At 44.8% G+C, this 14,533-nt stretch overlaps 1 protein-coding gene across 2 annotated transcripts in view; it reads left to right on the top strand.

Annotated features, from left to right (window-relative positions):
* The window catches only part of LOC309633369 (uncharacterized protein), a 45,603-nt gene that overhangs the window by 10,954 nt on the left and 20,116 nt on the right, over nt 1-14,533 (top strand). Inside the window, exon 5 of one of the 2 annotated variants that reach the window (XM_082402164.1) lies at nt 6,449-9,509. The exons of the other annotated variant lie outside the window; for it this stretch is intronic. Within the exon in view, the coding sequence (XP_082258290.1) occupies nt 6,449-6,495 (47 nt within the window). The 3' untranslated portion in view covers nt 6,496-9,509. Of the gene's footprint in view, nt 1-6,448; nt 9,510-14,533 lie in introns of those variants that run through there. 2 annotated transcript variants of the gene reach the window in all.

Below are 14,533 nucleotides of genomic sequence, written 5' to 3'. Positions count from 1 at the left end.
TAGAGAGTGGACTTGAGGACACAGGGAGGGGGAAGGGGAAGCTGGGATGAAGTGAGAGAGTGGCATGGACATATATACACTACCAAATGTAAAATAGGTAGCTAGTGGGAAGCAGCCGCATAGCACAGGGAGATCAGCTCGGTGCTTTGTGACCACCTAGAGGGGTGGGATAGGGAGGGTGGGAGGAAGACGCAAGAGGGAGGGGATATGGGGATATATGTATATGTATAGCTGATTCACTGTGTTATAAAGCAGAAACTGACACACCATTGTAAAGCAATTATACTCCAATAAAGATGTTAAAAAAATAAATAAAAAATTAAAAAAAAATCTCAGTGGAGAGATAAATTAGGAGTTTGGGATTAACATATACAGACTACAATACATAAGATAGATAAACAACAAGGACCTACTGTATAGCACAGGGAACTATATTCAATATCCTGTAATAACCTATAATTGAATCTGAAAAAGAATACATATATACACATATATGTGTATATATATATATGTATATTCACTTTGCTATACACCTGAAACTAACACAGCATTGTAAATTAACTACACTTCAATTTTACAAAATCATTAAAAATTAAAAAAAAATTTTTTAAATAAAAGTAAACTTGGAAACAGTAAGGTGTTATAGATCTGACAGGATCTTTCCCACAACAGGCTGTGTAGCCTGTGAGAATTAAGGGACCGACGGGGCACATGCAAGGAACGTGCAGCTAAGTTGTTTGCACTGTTAGGTCCTCTGTGTGATCCATGTTCAGATAGATGCTTTCTTTTAAAATAGAAGTATAATAAAGTGCACAGCTTTTAAGCAGGCACATCAGTGAATTTTTATCATGTATATGGCTGAGTAGCCAATACCGAGATCAAGGTGTCAAACTTTCCAGCACCCAGAGGCCCCCCTGAGCTCCGATTCAGTCGGTGACCCCCTAAAGAGACCAAATATTCTGATATCTATCATCATAAATTAGTTATGCCTGGTTCTGGAGCATCAGATGAGCGGAATCGAACAGTATATGCCCTTGGTGTTGGGCTCCTCTGGCTATGGACAAGCCACACGAGTTCAGGATGGGCCGTACCCGCCCTGGGCTGTGAAGGCAGCCGGAACAACCCAAGGACAGAATAGACACTGAGGCAACCGCCCCATGCTGCCTACCTAGCCTGGCACGTGGGTACAGGTGGGATCTCACCAGTGCTCTTGAGCCCCTGCTAAAACCAGGTGCATCTGTTTTCAAAAGGCAAATATTGTTTGCTCCCTAATCGCTAAAGGCCATAGGGGAGGACCCCTCCCTGAAATCAACGCCGGCCTCAGCCTTGCCCGCTTAGCATAAACACTGCACCCTCCTCGCTCTGCCCTCTGAGACCCCTCGGATTTGCTGAAGGCCCACACCTCAGCTTCAGCCCTGGGGACCCACCTCTGCCTCTAGAGAAACAGGATCGCAGTTTAGAAGCAGCTCCCTGCCTGTGGACAGAGCCGCCCAAAGCTTCCCGGCTCCCCACAGGGAGCATCTGCACTTAGCACAGAATCCCCAGCGCTGATGGCACTGCCACGCCAGACACCACGCCCCACGTGGTGGCTTGCCCTGGCTCACGTCACGAGGCTCGGGCCGCTGGCGCAGAGATGCTCGGGACTCCCCTCCACAATGAGTCCTGATCCAATCGGGAAACAAGACAGAAGAGTCAGTAAGACACAGTCTCCCGTGTCTTACTGATCAAGCCTCGGCTGGTGGACAGATTACATCTGCAGCAAATGGACGTCCTAGGACCAAACCCTAGAAGGAATCAGACGGCCCTGCACCCGAGGCTTGTCCTGACGGCGTGGAGGAGCCGAGGGGAGCGTTGGCTCGGGGGCAGCTCTGTCCCCGAAGCAGGCAAGTGGAGGGAGGGGTTACAGGTGCCCGGCGTCTCTGCCTAAGCGCACTAAACGGATTAAATCCTTCTCTCCCGGGGAGAGTGACTGAGAGGCTGGGGAGAAGCCAGTTCTGTACTGAGTGGATCTTCCCGCACGTCGACGGGAACACCAGAAAACAGATATAAGTGTTCCTTCAACAGAGTATAGACTATGGAACGATCAGTGATTGTTCGTTAAAAATATTAAACCACACTTAAAACATGGAGTAAATATTAACCAGAATATTATATTAACTAATTGAAAACCCCTTTCACTGACTGTAAAAGATAAGAAGATTGTCATTTTTGCAAGTGCCTTTCAATGTCAGAACAAGAAAATGGCTTACAAATAGGGCATCTGTATTTTATTTTATTTTTTTATTGAAGTATAGTTGATTTACAGTGTTGTGCTAATTTCTGCTGTACAGCAAAGTGACTCAGTTATACACATAGATACATTCTCTTTTTTAATGTTCTTTTCTATTAGGGTTTATCCCAGGATATTGAATATAGTCTCCTGTGCTCTACAGCAGGACCTTGTTGTTTATCCATCCTATATATAATAGCTTGCATCTACTAACCCCAAATACCCAGTCCTTCCTTCTCCTTTCCTTCCCCCTCCTTGGCAACCACAAGTCTGTTCTCTGTGTCTGTGAGTCCATTTCTGTTTTGTAAGTAAGTTCATTTGTGTCATATTTTAGATTCCACACTATACGTGATATCATATGGTATTCATCTTTCTCTGTCTGGCTTACTTCACTTAGTAGGATAATCTCTAGGTCCATCCATGTTGCTGCAAATGGCAATATTTCGTTCTTTTTTATGGCTGACTAATATTCCATTGTATATATGTACCACATCTTTATCCATTCATCTGTTGATCGGCATTTAGGTTGTTTCCAAGTCTTGGCTATTGTGAATAGTGCTGCTGTGAACACTGGGGTGCATGTGTCTTTTCGAATTATAGTTTTGTCCAGGTATAAGAGCATCTGTATTTTGAACAGGATATACCCATGTTCTGGATCCACTTTAAAAACAAGACGTTTTCTTATAAGAACTACTACAAAATAGGAGGTAGAGACCTCATCGCAGGTAGGATCCAAAGACTCAAACTTTACTATTTAAATCGTTTCATTACGAACTGTTATCTTACCTCTGGATATGTTCATGATCAGTTATCATGGGCCAGAAATAAAGCGGCTCTGTGTAATCAAATAGCCTTGGGATCAGTGCTGCCGCAGGAAGCCTGCGCTCCCTGTCAGGGGCCCACCTGAACACGCGTGATTACCCGGTCCCCAAGACATGGCTTCACATCTGTGATGCTCACGATTCAAATGGTGTTTATAAGCATGAATTACCTCCATTCAGGAGCAGTCTCAAAAAGCGGACTTTAAGAACAGAGAAGGGGGAAAAAGCACCAGAGTATCTAAATGACGGATGAAATATACTGTTTTTCAGAACTGAAAACTGGAAAATTGCTTTCCACATGTGAGCTGCAACATAAAAAATGATATAATGATCATATTTTAAACTTCACAGCTGGGTTAGCAAAGTCAACCCAATCTTGCACATTATAAAATGCATTTTCTCAACTAAGAACAAAGATAGAAATAGCCGTTTTGGTGATGTTTTGTTCCCCCACGGTGGTCCTAGAATCATAATACGTGGTAAAGCCCATCACCAGTAAAGAAAGAGAGGGGGCTCTCCCCTCTGCTTAGTAAACCCTGGAGGCTTCCCCGGGGCCAGCGTCTTTCTCACCTGCCGTCAGTTCTATGAAAACGCTCAAAGTCAGCGAGCCGCCCCTCTAGCTGGTTAAAGACTTACATCTGGATCCTAGGAGAGTGACCAAGTAACCATGACACCTTTTTTGTGCTCTACCCACTGTTGTCTCTAGAGTGCTCTTGGTTTAATTCATAGAAACGTTCTGGGGGGGTAGACAGTACAGTGGTTCAGAATCTAAAAACTCTGAAGCCAGTTTGTCCAGGTTCATACCTGGCTTTACTCACAGTATGTCTCAGAAGGTTATTAATAACTGATCTTTGCTGCAGTTGTTTGTTTTTTTTTAATCTGTAGCGGGCAGGTGATACCAACTTCATTAGGGCTCTTGTAAGAATTAAGTGGGATGCACGTTAATTGCACAGAATGGCATCAAGCCCATAGCAATTGCCAGTGATCATTCCTATAAAAGGTATCCATGCATCCTCACCCATGAGGGCAGTTTTAATGTATTCACTCTACAGAATTCCAAGTCCTGGTTGTGATTTCAGACTTTGTTAATGGCAACTCTGCAGTGTGGAACTTTAATCATAATTCAGTCATGCCTCAGTTACTCTCATTATTGGACAGGAGCATTGGTCTGAGTTAAAACCACACACGTACTCTCAGACACACTCACACAGACTCATGCACGCCCTTCTTGATCATGGGAGTGCCATAGCCTGAATGTTTGTCTCCTCAAAATCCATATGATCCCTAATGTGACGGCATTTGTCAGTGGAGCCTTTGGGAGGTCATGAGTGGAGCGCTCATGGATGGCAGTCTCACGCAGAAGGCTGGAACTAATCTGCTGGTACCTCGGCCTTGGACCTCCAGCCTCCAGACCGTGAGAAATAGATTTCTGTTGCTTCTAAGCCACCCCGTCTACGGTGGTCTGTTACAGCAGCCCGAACGGACTAAGGCAGGGAGGGAATGAGAGAAACCTGAGGTTACCCTCTGCTTTACTCCGATAACCCCTCACTGGCTCATGTAATCATTGAAAACACTGTGGAAACAGGGCAGATTTCTCCCTTCAGAGTCTTTAAACATCAGACTGCAACCTTCAGTCCGAGATGGGGCAGGTGCAATCAGTCCTGCGTGATGTCAGGGACGTGCAGTAGGTTTCCTAACCCTACACTTGCTTCCCTTCTTCTGGTTCACCTTTAGCTCTGCTGTTAATTTTTTTTTTTTTCCGGAAGTGCTGACTTTTAATTTTTTATTTTTATACAATTTTTAAAGGTATCTTTCTACTTACAGTTATTACAAAATATTGGCTATATTCCCCGTGTTGTAGAATACATCCTTGAGCCCATCTTACACCCAGTAGTTTATACTCTTAATTCCCACCCCTACATTGTCCCTCCCCCTTTCCTTCTCCCCACTGGTAACTGCTAGTTTGTTCTCTATATCTGTGAGTCTGCTTCTTTTTTGTTATATTCACCAGTTTGTTGTATGTTTAGATTCCACGTATAAGTGGTATCATACAGTATTTATCTTTGTCTGACTTATTTCACTTAACATAATGCCCTCCAGGCCCATCCATGTTGCTGCAAATGGCATTATTTCATTCTTCTTTATTTATGGCTGAGTAATATTTCATTGCTTCCATGTCTTGGCTCTTGTAAATAATGCTGCTATGAACACTGGGGTGCATGTGTCTTTTTGAGTTAGTGTTTTTGTCTTTTTCGGATATATACCCAGGAGTGGAATTGTAGGATTATATGGTAGCTCAGGTTTTGTTTTTTTTTTTTGAGAGACCTCCATACTGTTCTCCACCGTGACTGCACCAATTTCCATTCCCACCAGCAGTGCACTAGGATTTCTTTCTACATGCTCTCCAGCCTTTATTATTTATAGACGTTTTGGTGACACCTGCTGTTAGTTATAACACATTATAACTTTAATGTTTCAAAAAATAAAATAAACCTGTTCTTGGCTCAAGTTGAAGAGATAAAATGAATTTTCTGTAATAGCTACAATTTCTAAAATACTGTTGAGCATATGATAAGGAACAATTAAATTACCATAAATGCCTGAGCAGATAACAACATTTTCCCAAGATCAATTTAAGTATCTAATGCAGTGGAAATTAAGAGGTTTGCTAACCGTCCAAGTTATTGGTTGGTTGTTCAGTTCAAATGCCATCTTTTTTTCTTAATTCAGGAAAAGCCTTTTATTTGTAACATTTTCTCTTTGATCAATATTTCTTGTCCTTTCCCTTGTTTTCATCTTGTAAATTACTCTTGCCAGCATCATTCAATCTGTTTTCAGGCCACAGATTATATAATAGCAAAAAATATATTTCAGATAAGAATCTATTAATATTGCAACTGAGAACAAGAACCAGCTTTTCCTCTGCACCTCTTTTGAATTGCCCAGAATTGCTGAAGACTGTCTATCAAACCTAAATGTTTGACGTCTCTGCTCCTTAGAATTATTCTTAAAATGAGCCTTAAGTCTGCAGGCTTCCAAAACATTTCTTTATGTCTCTTCCTTCCAAGGCTGCTGGAATCATAAGACCTCCCATTCTTAAGTGGGAGGTTGGCAGCAGGCTTACTGGAGTAGCTTTATCTTGGTTTATCTGACACATACAGCATTTTGCTGCTCTCAAGGATCTGACAACTCAAGAAAATGGAGCACCCGAACACCTGGATATGTGACAATCATCTAGGAAAAGGAAATGAATGGTCAATGTGTTGTTTGTAAGACGCTGAATTTGAATACTGTATTTTTAACTATCATCCCATAAAGATACAGCTTTAACACTAAAGATTTAACTATCCATTCACAGACTGCCTCTCTCCCCAGCCATGTCGGAAGAGTGAAATGTTCATTTAATCCGCTGAACAGTACGTAAGGGCTTCCTGTGTGCCCGCAGCGTGCCGAGCACTAAAGCTGTAACCGTGAGCAGGGTGGACAGAGTGCCCCGTGCACCTGGGAGGACGCGACACCCAATAAGCCACAACTGCGATGCCGCTGTGCACAGCCGGGGGGACGCGGGATCCTAATCCCAGGTCTGCCAGCCGCCACCTGTCGCCTGCACTTGCTGAAGCCACATGTTATCCTGTCTCTGCAGCACCCCCATTACCACTGCCGTCTGAGGAACTGCCCTCCTCATTCCTCACGGTTGGATCCTCTCAAATCCATCCTCCAGCTGTGCTAGAGAGAGATTTCTGAAATGCAAATACGCTGTGACTCCTTTGCTGCTCGTACGTCAGGAAACAAAGTGGGGGGTGTTTTCCCACGTCATTTCTGGGACCTGCACTTCCATTTCCTTAGCTCGGACCCCGTTCAATTCCAGGAGGCGTGAAAGTCCATGGTCAGGAGGCTGCCACGCACCAGCTGTGTGTGCCTGAGGGCCGTGTCCCCGTCTCTCTGGCCCCAGGGTCCTCATCAGTGGCACAAAGTCATACGATTAAGTCACCTTCAAATCCCTTCAGCTCTGTGACTTGTCAGGCAGAACCAGTGAGGCAGAGTGAAGAGGGCCTGACCTGGTTGAGAGTTCTGGCTTTGCCACCTAACTAGCTGTTTGGCCTTGTGCTGGTTACTGAACCTCTCTGTGCTGTAGGTTTCATCACGAATGATCTGGTGGTTTTATAGACGCATATGATACAAAATGTGGAGCCATGTAACAGAGGTCTGCACGTGTAGAATGTGGACGTGTGACAATGCCATCCCAACTGAGTTCTGTGGAAGGTGAAGTCAGTGAGATGGTAATAATTATTGACACTCTGATTTCTCTTTTTGGTCCTAAAATCGATTTTCTGCTCTGTGAATTATCTGAGAAGTTCAGGGCTTTTATGTTCCTATCGCACAATTAAGCATCAACCACCGACGGAGATATTAATTTAGTAACATAGTGTGGAAAACAGGAAATTCTGTGAAAAAGTTTAGACTTATTTGGGGGGCCTCTCACTCATTTCCTAAATCTGATAAAATCATTCTTGAATTACCTGTTATTTTAGATTATCCATGCCTTTATCCCTTTATTTTGTTGTAAGCAATTAAATGTTTTCTTAATTTCTTTATATTGGAGTATAGTTGATTTACAATGTTGTGTTAGTTTCAGGTGTACAGCAAAGTGATTTAGTTATACATATACATGTATCCTTTTTCAGATTCTTTTCCCATATAAGTTATTACACAGTGTTGAGTAGAGTTCCCTGTGCTGTACAGTAGGTCCTTGTTGATTATCTAGTTTATATATAGTAGTGTGTATATGTTAATCCCAAACTCCTAACTTATCCCTCACCTCCCCACCTTTGGTAACCATAAGTTTGTTTTCTAAGTCTGTGAGTCCATTTCTGTTTTATAAATAAGTTCATTTGTATCATTGTCTTAGATTCCACATATAAACGATATATGATATTTGTGTTTCTCTGTCTGACTTGCTTCGCTTAGTACGATAATCTCTAGGTCCACCCATGTTGCTGCAAATGGCATTATTTCATTCTTTTCTGTGGCTGAGTAGTACTCCATTGTATATATGGACCACATGTTCTTTATCCATTCATCTGTTGATGGACAGATTGTTGTCTGTCCATGTCAGACAGATGATAGATTGTTTCCATGTCTTGGCTATTGTAAATAGTGCTGCCATGAACATTGCGGTGCATCTGTCTTTTTGAATGTAAGCAATTAAATGTTGACAAGCTCGTCTAGTTAGCAAAGTGACATATCAGGAATGATTCATTCTTCAAGCATTTCTTGTGGGAGCCATGCCAGACACTGGGCTTATAAAACAAATGAAACCATCCCACCCTCAGAGTTCACAGCCTGGAATGCTGCTGGTTCTGGCCTATAATTATGAAAAGCAAAATTCTTTCTTTCAAAGACTTGAAAACAGTATTAAAAATTGACAGCACAATTTTTTTTTTTAATCTGTGAGAAAGATGCACAAAGTAGTTTGAACTACATGGTATCAAATCCCTTCCAACTCTAAATTCTAATTTTGTGATCCACCCTACCGACCAAAGGCCAAAAAATAACCTCAAAATCTGGAGCAGGATAAACTGATCTTAAAAGCTTCTAACAGGCTTTCCTGAAAGAAAAGGGGGAGAAATACATTTCATTAGCACTTCTGAGAGAAGAGGGAGAGAAAGAGATTATAAACGTACAACAAGCCTCCGAGTGGAAACGGCCTTCATTTGGAGGGTTCCGTTGATTGACCGACATTTGAGGGATTTGAGTACTTTGAAGGGGTCCCTCAACCCCTTTCTCCTTGGTCTGTTTGTTAGTCACAGGTGGCAGGGACTTCTTGAATAGCAAGCTTGATGGTTCTTCTTAAAACTCCCAGGGTCAACACTCTAAGAGGAGGTCATTTTTTTTAAAATGTGAGTTCTGTAAATTTACCCTATTAATACCAATTAACATCAATTAAATAAGGCTGTTAAGGACTCTGCTTCTTGCTAGAAAGGTAACCCATAAGGAACTAACCATTCTTCTGAGCAATAATATATATGTATTTATAGCTATACTTGTATATATTCTTTGCTATCATTATATGCTATTTACTCATAAATTACACATAGAAGTTCTACAAATATCAGCTGGACTTGAATTCTATAAATGTTACTGAAAAACTCTAGCAGCCTGTATATTTATTACCATTGCATAGGTTAGAAAACTGAGGGCAGAAAGGCTGGGAGGCTTGTGCAAGGTCACCCATCGTTCAGAGACACGTCTCAGAACACAGGTCTGCCTTTTCCACGCTACCCACCTGACCCTCCCATGGAGGTACAGCTGGCAAAATGTCTCATTCCTTCCATTAGCATAAAGAGCCAGGCCCTAGTACAAAGGTCATGCTCAGAGTAGGCAGATCATTCATTCATTCATTCATTCATTGAACAAATAGTTTTGATGAGCTCGCACCATGAGTCAGGCACTACTCCAGGCTCTGGGTGTAAATGGTGAATGACAGAGAACTCACCCTCTGGAGCTCACAATTCAGTGGGGATTGTTAGGCATAAAACAAATAAATGGGGGACTTCCCTGGTGGTCCAGTGGTTAAGACTTCGCCTTCCAATGCAGGGGATGCAGGTTAAATCCCTGGTTGTGGAGCTAAGATCCCACATGCCTCGCAGCCAAAAAACCAAAGCATAAAACAGAAGCAATATTGTAACAAATTCAATAAAGACTTTAAAAATGATCCCCATCAACAACAACAAAATCTTAAAAAAAAAAAAAATGAACACATGATTTCAATTTGTGGTAAATATCTTGAAGAAAACAAAGAAAGATATGATTGGAATTACTTAGGTTGGTCAGGAAGGGCCTTTCTGAGAAGGCACCATTTGAGCCAAGACCTAAATAATGAGAATCAGACCTAAGTCATAATATGCAAACACTTGAAGATGTGAGGGAGGGAAACTGCTAGTATAGAAACCCCAGACTGGACATGGCCTGGTGTGACCCACGAGGCAGGAGAGCCAGAGGGGGCAGAGGCAGGAGATGCAGTCGCAGAGGCGGGCGAGGCTGCTGTGACTCCCCCAGGCCACCGTGGTCAGGAGAGCTGTAAGTAGCAGTGGGAGGGCCATGGTCTGACTTACACTTTTAAAAGATCTCTCCGCTCCGTAGAGCTCTGTAGAAGCTGCGTTGCAGGGACAAGGGTGAAAACATGGCAGCAGTTCATAGTTGGGTGCGCACATCTAAGCAGTTGCTAATGGTGGTACAGACATGAGATGTATTTTGAAGGTAGAACTCATAGAACTTGATGATGGATTGATTGCGGGGAGTGAGGGAAAGAAAGAAACCAAGGATCCCTCCCTGGTTTGGGGCTGGAGTAATTGGCTGAACGGCAGTGCCATCTGTTGAAATGGGATGGGGTGGGGGAAATCGGAGATTCTGTGGGGAACACACAGAGTTTGAAATGCATGTTCCTTATCCAAGTGGACATGTTAAGTAGACAGCTGTGTATCCTTGTCTAAAGCCCAGTGAAAAAGTTATGTCAACAGGTATTAGTTTGGGAGTCATTAGAATATTAAATATTAAGGGGTTTTAAACCCACAAGCTTTTGGGGAAATGTGTATGTAGAGAAGAGATGAGAAGCTCAGCCCCGAGATCCCCACTTTATAGGTCTACTAACTGCCTTGAGGCATCGCCTCTTTATTCCTGACTTATAAGATGCACTTCACATCTGACAGCCACGGAGCAGGCCATTTGTCATTTGACATTAGAGGCATGTTTTCTACATCTCGATCCAATACTATACGACATATAATTTAATTATAGTTGCAATGCTTCCGTGTTTCCAGCATTTCCCATTCTTTAAATAATTCTATAATGTCATATTAGTTGAGGAGAAGACACATAGCGAAGTTTATTTCTCTTCGTTTTCTCTTCTCAAGTCTGTCAGTTTATCATCTTTTACTAGATGCTGTATTTCTGTGTTGTGACCAAGTCTCCTGGCCAGGTGCCAGCACTTCTCACCTCTTTCCCCACATTCAGATGCAGTCTTGAAAAAGCGTGATGTTACTGGGGCAATGACATAAGTTAGACTTATAATGACGACAGCATTTTCTTGGAAAGTCACTTGTAGTCCTTAGGAAACAATGTACATTCACCACATGCTGAGAATTGTGAAATTCTCAACAGGAACAGGCAGAGGATTTTGTACCCTGGACAACTCTCTCCGCCAGAGGTCACCTCCTTGACCCTGCCCCTCCCCTCACGCCCATGTTGTACACAACCTGAAGTCAGGGCAGGCTGCACCTGTCTCTGCAGACCTGGCATACAGTCATTCATGCTGCCATTCACTGTACTAGCAATTATTGGAGACCTGCCGCGTGCTGGCACACAGTGCTGGTCCTTGCGGAGTTTACGGTCCAGCGTGGAGCACAGAGAAATGAGCAGACCTTGGATTCAGTGCCGTCTGCTGGGTTCTGTGGTGGCGCCGGGTCCAGGGTATAAGGAAGCCCCGCATGGGGCAGGTCGGGGCAGATTCCCAGATGCAATCTCCAGGCTCCTCAATTGCACAGACCCCTCCCGGGACCCTGGTAATGTACTCACATGGTTATACGTTGTAAATTTTGAAAAAAACAAAACATATTTTTGTATTTTTTGGTCATAGAGACAAAAATGACATGGTATAAGTTTCATGGCCCCCAAAATCTGGACCTGCCCCTAACAAGATCTCGTGGAAGTTTTCTAGAAGGAGGTGGCACAAGGCTGCATCTTGATGAGGATGGGCACGGGGGGTGGGTGCTAATCAGGGAGGGTCATTGGCACCTGGAAGAGGTGTTCCCGACCCAGGATGCAGCGTGTGCAAAGCCCCGGCGGTGGGAGCACCAGGGTGGCTGAGAGATCTGAGATCTGCACCATTTCACTGCGTGGGCAGCCGGATGGCAACACGAAGCGAGGCTCCAGAAGTATCAGGGGCTGGATGGTGAAGGGCCTTGCAGGCCGCGCTGAGGAGTTTGGGTTTTATTCTGAGGCTTCAGTCAAAGTCTTAACCACGGAAGGAACTTAACCATATCGTGTGGTAGAAAGATGCCTCTGGCAGCAGATTGGGGGATAGTAGAAGGGGAGCAAGGATGGAGAGTGGCGGTGAGTTCAAAGAGGACGTCGCTGAGTTAAGCAGAGGAGATGACAGACAGCCTACCTGTCTCCACGTGGCTGCCTGGGGAGAGGGGTTCACGGCGCTCCGAGCTCAGCAAAAAGGATGTACGTGTGGTACTGTTGGGGGTGGAAGGGATACGTGAGCCCCAAACTGGGAATGCGGGTTTCTAGATGCAGGTGTCCAGTAACGAGTAGTACACAGGATTGTGGAGTTGAGGAGACAGTCTGTCCTAAAGAAAATACAGTACGTATGGGAGCCATCGTCACATGGATGGGAGCTGATACGTCACCAAGAGCACAGTGTAAGTCTGGGCTCAGCAAACTTGGACCCTCGGATCAAATCTCGCCCACTGCCCGTTTTTCTGAATAAAGTTTTCCGGGGACCAGCCACGCCCGTTGTTTACATAGCGTCCGCGGCTGCTTTCACACTACAGCAGCAAGGTTGAATTGTTACAGCAGAGACCGTATGTCCACAAAGCCTAAAATATTTACCATCTGGCTGTTTACAGAAAAAATTGCCAACCTTTAGTGTGGAGTAATAAAAAAAAAAAAGGACTAAAGTCTACACCTGGGGAAACATCCACAGTTAAATGGGAGTCAGAGAAAGAAGAATCTTCGAAGGATGCTGAGAAGTGGAGGGTTAAACAGGGACTTCCCTGGCGGTCCAGTCGTTAAGACTCTGCGCTTCCTCTGCAGGGGTCAAGGGTTCGATCCCTGGTGGGGGAACTGAGATCCCACATGCCGTGTGGCACGGCCAAAAAAAACCAAACAAACAAACAAAAAAAACCGGAAAAGAGTGGATTCAAGAGAGAGTGACGATGGAGTCAGCCTGTCCAGTATTGCCAGAGGTTTTTAAATAACGTCAATGGAGTTTAACCAAAAAGAGGGCTGTATGCCCTTTTACCGCGTGTGCCCCGCTAACACTGCCGGCACCACCTTTGTTCCAAACGGCAGCCTAGACCCTGCCGATATCTTTGACTCACTTACACCATCAGCTGCTCCCGTGAATTCACTCCATCTCTTCCTTCTCCATTCCTACGCCCCTGCTGTATTCCACTCCAGTTTCCCAGTCCTCTGGATCTGCATCTGCACCATTTTACTTCCCTCCTTGGTTTTTTCCTCTGGTCCCTCGTATTTATTTTTAAATGACTTTATGTTACTCCGTCCTTTACGTCTTTCTGAGTTTCCTCAAAAAAAAAGAGATGGGGCTTCCCTGGTGGCGCACTGGTTAAGAATCCGCCTGCCGATGCAGGGGACACGGGTTCGAGCCCTGGTCTGGGAAGATCCCACATGCCGCGGAGCGACTGGGCCCGTGAGCCACAACCACTGAGCCTGCGCGTCTGGAGCCTGTGCTCCGCAACAAGAGAGGCCACGATAGTGAGAGGCCCGCGCACCGCGATGAAGAGTGGCCCCCACTTGCTGCAGCTAGAGAAAGCCCTCGCACAGAAATGAAGACCCAACACAGCCAAAAATAAATAAATTAAAAAAAAAAAAGATGAATCCCTCAAGAGGCTTCCAGTAATCATCCTGCCGGTGGGGTCCTCCTCGATGAGTTAGGGCAGGTTAATCGCTGTTTAAACAAATCCACCCCGAGTTCTCAAGGCTCAGCACAAGAGAGGTTTGTTTCTCAGTCACACCAAGTGTCCAAGGCGGGTGTCCCTCAAGTGCCCTTCTCATCTCTCCTGCTCCCCACAGACACACAAATCCCCCCAAAACACGACTTCCCTGACCCAGTGCTGCCTTGCTGCTTGTTCCTGCACGTGCCGGCACATTTTGCTCAGGGCCTTTGTGCGGGCTGGTCCCTCGGCCTGGGAAGTCCTTCCCCTGGAGCACACGGTGCTCCCTCCACAGGTAAGGGAAGCTTCAAGTCCTCACCCAAATATCATCTTCTCAGGGAAGACTCCCCAGTCGCTGCATTTAAGACCGTAAATCTCTCCCTTCACCTCCCGCCACCCTTCGCAGCTTTCTTTTCTCATGGCTCCGTCTGTATCTAAAGTGCTGCGTGTTCGTTTCACCGTGGCTTCCCCTCTGTGTCCGTGAGAACCTAAGGCCCACGAAGCAGGGGTTTTTGCTGCTCTTTTCCCAGATCCTAGAACAGTACAGGGCACATAGCAAGCAGCAAAAATCTGTTGCTGAAGGAAAGAATCTCAATACACCAAGGGGTGTAAACTTGCAAAGGCTGATGTCAGCGAAAATCCGAAGTAGGGCCACGGGAGAAGAATGGGCGAGAACCACCCAAGAAGGGCAGCTGTGAGAGGAGCCAGGGGGTCAGCTCCGCGGAGAGGGGAGAGTCCTGCAGAGCCTGGACAGAAGGAGAGCC

The sequence above is a fragment of the Balaenoptera borealis genome, assembly GCF_965194805.1.
Source record: "Balaenoptera borealis genome assembly, chromosome: 8".
Lineage (NCBI taxonomy): Eukaryota > Metazoa > Chordata > Mammalia > Artiodactyla > Balaenopteridae > Balaenoptera > Balaenoptera borealis.
The sequence above is the reverse complement of the archived record's forward strand: the minus strand, read 5'-3'. Positions and strand labels throughout refer to the sequence as shown.